We start from the raw sequence: 2,393 nt of genomic DNA, 5'->3' as shown, positions 1-2,393 counted from the left end.
TAATAACAACGTTCTGCCCGGAACTAACAAGTTGGCTTTTTTGTTTCCGACGGACATTTTATTTTACCAGACGTCCTTCTTGACAGCAAGTAGCACGTGAGTTTATTAGCGTTGATGTTTACACTAAAGTCTTCCTAAGAAGAGCTGCAGACAGAATGATTTTGCATGAATAAAATCCACAGCGAATGTTATGATTTTGCACAAAACTTAATTAATAGCCCAGGAAATGTAGCAGTTAGTAGCAGAAGTGTAGCTAAGAAATTCACGATTATGTATTAGTGTGTGTGTTTTCTCATATATCCTCGCCTAATTAATCGGAGCTGGTCTATTTAATGAGTTCTGACACGTTTTCTCTCAGTGCATTAATGAAATGTGTTTGTATCTTTACCCAGTGAACCATGATAGGAGTGGAGGCTGGGCTCTACATAGGATCTGTGTCCGATCTGAAGGACGCTCAGAGTCTGATAGACGCAGGTGTAACACACATACTCACTGTTGACTCCGAGGAAGCTGCTGTCACTGGGTTCCACACCAAATTTGTCCGAGCTCTGGATGATGCGTCCACGGATCTTCTGAGCAGACTGGATGACTGTGTCTGCTTCATATGTGAAGCTCTCAGAACACACTCTGAATCCAAATCATCAGCAGTTCTTGTGCATTGGTATAACTTCTAATAACTTGAATGAATAATTTTAATTAACACTGCAGTAATACCCAACAGTGCATTAATTAATAAACATTCAGATAATTACCAATGCGATAAAATATCAGTGTATTCATTGAAATATTCAGATTCAGATTTTTTTTATATTAATTAAAGAATTAATTTTTTGTAGCCATGTAGGGCAAAGCAGAAGTGCTGCTGTGGTGACAGCTTACCTGATGAAAACACAACATCTGAATTTACAGGATGCATATACTAAACTCCGAAACTTAAAACCAGATGTTAAGTAAGTGTTTTTCATTATTCATCTTGTAATAAAGAGAGCATTTGTGAGAGCATTATTATTGAAGAGCGTTCCACTCGTTTTTTTCAGAATGAATGAAGAATTTATGGACCAGCTGGCACTTTATGAATTAATGGGTTGTAAAGTAGACACCACAGATCCTTTATATAAACAGTTTAGGTTGAAGAAAATGACAGAGAAATATACAGGTATGTACATAATTTCCACTTTTGCAGTGTACACGTGGGATGTGATTTTCACTCAGCTTTCTTCACCCTTTAATATGAATACACTAATGAAAGAAACTGAGAAGTCATGTATTTTGATCAATTCAGAACTCCAGAATGTGCCAAAAGACGTCTTCGCTGTTGACCCTGCACAAACCCAGAATACAGAAGGTGTATACAGATGTAGAAAGTGCAGGTAAAATGTATTTTTGGTTTTATTTTATCCTGTTTGCATCCAAGTTATTCTGAATTCATGACACTGAAGTCATTACCTGCTGTTGTCTTTTGTTCCCAACAGACGCACACTTTTCCGTCGCTCCAGCATTCTCAGTCACTGTGTGGGAAGTGGAGCCTCTGCGTTCTCTCATAAGAAGACGAGGATAGTGAGTGATAGTGAGGATCAGAGAAAGTGCACATCCTACTTTATAGAGCCGGTGCAATGGATGGAGCCGGCCTTACTAGGTGTTATGGATGGACAGGTAATAACTCACTGCTTCACACATCTGGACACACAATTAAATAGATGCATCAAAACATTGTTCTTAGCTGTCCATTTATTTAATGCTCAAAACATTTGTACAAGTATATACTTTGATTATTGGGAAGCAAAAATGGTTAGCTTTAATATTGATAATTTATTTAAAAGGTTGAAGAGATTGCATGATATTTTGTGCTAGAGATTGTATTTGCTGTGCAATAAATGTGTGTACTATTTTGTTTCTTTGTTTTTAAATTACATTTCAAAGTATAATCATGTAAAATCTCTCTTGTAGCTTTTGTGTCCCAAGTGCAGCTCAAAGCTGGGCTCCTTTAACTGGTATGGTGAACAGTGTTCGTGTGGGCGCTGGGTAACACCAGCCTTCCAGATGCACAAGAACAGAGTGGATGAAATCAAACACATCAGTATGTCTGCACTCAAATGACCCGCGAATAAAGATCTGTATCATATGCTCAGAGTCTTCAGTGTCACTTGCACCTTCAGAAATCATTCTAATAGGCTAATTTACTGCTCAGGAAACATTATTAAAATTATAGGGTTGAAAACAGATGTTGCTTGATGTTTTTGTGGAAACCCTGATGCAATTTTTTCAAGATTCATTGATGAATAGAAAATTCAGAACGATACCGGTTTTAAATAGAAATCTCTTGTAACATTATAATTGTCAATACTGTAATTTTTTAACAGTTTAATGTATCCTTACTGAGGAAAAGTATGAGT

The 2,393-nt window shown here is 37.0% G+C and overlaps 1 protein-coding gene across 1 annotated transcript; it reads left to right on the top strand.

Annotated features, from left to right (window-relative positions):
* LOC109053526 (dual specificity protein phosphatase 12-like) lies at nucleotides 1-2,126 on the top strand. Its single transcript, XM_042771950.1, has 7 exons — nucleotides 1-96; nucleotides 393-661; nucleotides 837-950; nucleotides 1,038-1,156; nucleotides 1,283-1,370; nucleotides 1,473-1,653; nucleotides 1,948-2,126. The coding sequence occupies exons 2-7, from the start codon at nucleotides 399-401 to the stop codon at nucleotides 2,095-2,097; spliced, it is 915 nt and encodes a 304-aa protein (XP_042627884.1). The 5' UTR covers nucleotides 1-96; nucleotides 393-398; the 3' UTR covers nucleotides 2,098-2,126.
* The last annotated feature ends 267 nt before the right edge of the window (nucleotides 2,127-2,393 follow it).

This window comes from Cyprinus carpio, chromosome A2 (genome assembly GCF_018340385.1).
Source record: "Cyprinus carpio isolate SPL01 chromosome A2, ASM1834038v1, whole genome shotgun sequence".
NCBI classification, from domain to species: domain Eukaryota; kingdom Metazoa; phylum Chordata; class Actinopteri; order Cypriniformes; family Cyprinidae; genus Cyprinus; species Cyprinus carpio.
The sequence above is the reverse complement of the archived record's forward strand: the minus strand, read 5'-3'. Positions and strand labels throughout refer to the sequence as shown.

Bases quoted from the DNA above. Each gene is read 5' to 3' on its own strand.
- LOC109053526 (XM_042771950.1), top strand. From the start codon at position 399: ATGATAGGAGTGGAGGCTGGGCTCTACATAGGATCTGTGTCCGATCTG. The intron at 951-1,037 runs GTAAGTGTTTTT...CGTTTTTTTCAG, and splicing joins AACTTAAAACCAGATGTTAA to AATGAATGAAGAATTTATGG. The intron at 1,371-1,472 runs GTAAAATGTATT...TGTTCCCAACAG, and splicing joins TACAGATGTAGAAAGTGCAG to ACGCACACTTTTCCGTCGCT.